We start from the raw sequence: 1435 nt of genomic DNA on the forward strand, positions 1-1435 counted from the left end.
GGGGGGGGTGTCATATTGTTAATATAGAGACAACGTCTGTGATTTATTGATTTTTCTCCAAAACCGACAGGCTACGATGTATCATAACCATTTGGGAAGTAATCCGTTGTATTGACGACCTAGGATGCGCCGTAAGCAAATAATCGGGTTTCCAAGCCAATTATTAAAGTACGAGAGCTGGGAATAGTATTATGATTAAATGTGCCAACGCAGGGTCTGCTACCGACACAATACCCGCCAGTTATGTTACAGTGAATCCCGTTCCATTACCTCATCAAACTGTGAAAGATTTCTCAGAAAACAAGAGAGAATTACCCAATATCAAATGAAAACGGACACATACAATACTGCACTGCCTGCAGATTTTTTTTTATCGTTGTACTTCACCATGAAATGCACAATATATGGGGCATGTGACACAGATACCCACCTCAGGTCCGTAAGCTCATGTATGTATTTGCCTAGTGTTACATCGATTGGAATATGGGTTTCATAGTGCTACATAAAATTATGAACTACAATTCTATAAACATGTAAACAGTTTGATTGTCTTGAACAGGGCATTAACCCTTACGTGCAGGATATATTACAACTGTTGTATTTTATCTAGACTACAATCAGTGGACCGGAGTACTGCAGGTGTAAGCGTATACCGTAAGCGCCACACACATACATGTAGGCCATACCACACTTCAATAGCACAGATCTAGACACTGTTCTGAGGATAAAGGCAGCCATTTTTATCATTTTGAATAACAAACCGTTCACAAAATATTTCTGATATTACGAACCTGCTCTTGAGAAATGGCGTGAGAGCTTCCTTCCGTCCATCTTATGTTACGTGCGTGTGTAGGTGCAGACGGCAATGTCAACACTCACACTCATGTAGCTTGTGCACACACGTACAGTCGGCGCTAATGACCTTGACCTGTCTCATGCGCCGTGCGGATCACTGAAGTATTCCAGGTCATGATGAGGTCACACTAATATATATGTTGGAGTCTATTCTGTCTGAACTAGCTGACCAGCTGCACATATATGTGTGTTATATTCAATATGTCATATGGGCTGGACACTTGAGATCTATTATGTGTGTATGTAAAGAATTTAACTCTCTCTATATTATTTAAACTGGGGTCTTCTCATGATCAAGGTACCACGGACTAAGATAGATCATGGACTTAGATAATCTAATTCCGTGGATAGATAATCAAATTCCGTAGAAGATCTAGATGTTTTTTCTCAAAACATATCTTGAAATAAGTTCTGTCCGCGCCCCATATCATCGGACAACAAAGAAATCGCGTTTCTGTTTCTGGGTGGTTTTTTTTTATCAATTCCGATTTATATATAGTCACACTACAAATCTCCATCTCCTGGGAGTCACACTACAACACCTATATATATATATATATATATATATATATATATATAT

At 39.0% G+C, this 1435-nt stretch overlaps 1 protein-coding gene across 1 annotated transcript in view; it reads right to left on the reverse strand.

The window, feature by feature from the left end:
- The window catches only part of LOC110441513 (opine dehydrogenase-like), a 7083-nt gene extending 6150 nt beyond the window's left edge, over positions 1–933 (reverse strand). The window contains exon 1 of the mRNA XM_021484685.1: positions 792–933. Coding sequence (XP_021340360.1) covers positions 792–831 — 40 coding nt within the window. The 5' untranslated portion in view covers positions 832–933. The remainder of the gene's footprint in view (positions 1–791) is intronic.
- Between the last annotated feature and the right edge of the window lie 502 nt (positions 934–1435).

Source organism: Mizuhopecten yessoensis, unplaced genomic scaffold, assembly GCF_002113885.1.
Source record: "Mizuhopecten yessoensis strain PY_sf001 unplaced genomic scaffold, ASM211388v2 scaffold716009, whole genome shotgun sequence".
NCBI classification, from domain to species: domain Eukaryota; kingdom Metazoa; phylum Mollusca; class Bivalvia; order Pectinida; family Pectinidae; genus Mizuhopecten; species Mizuhopecten yessoensis.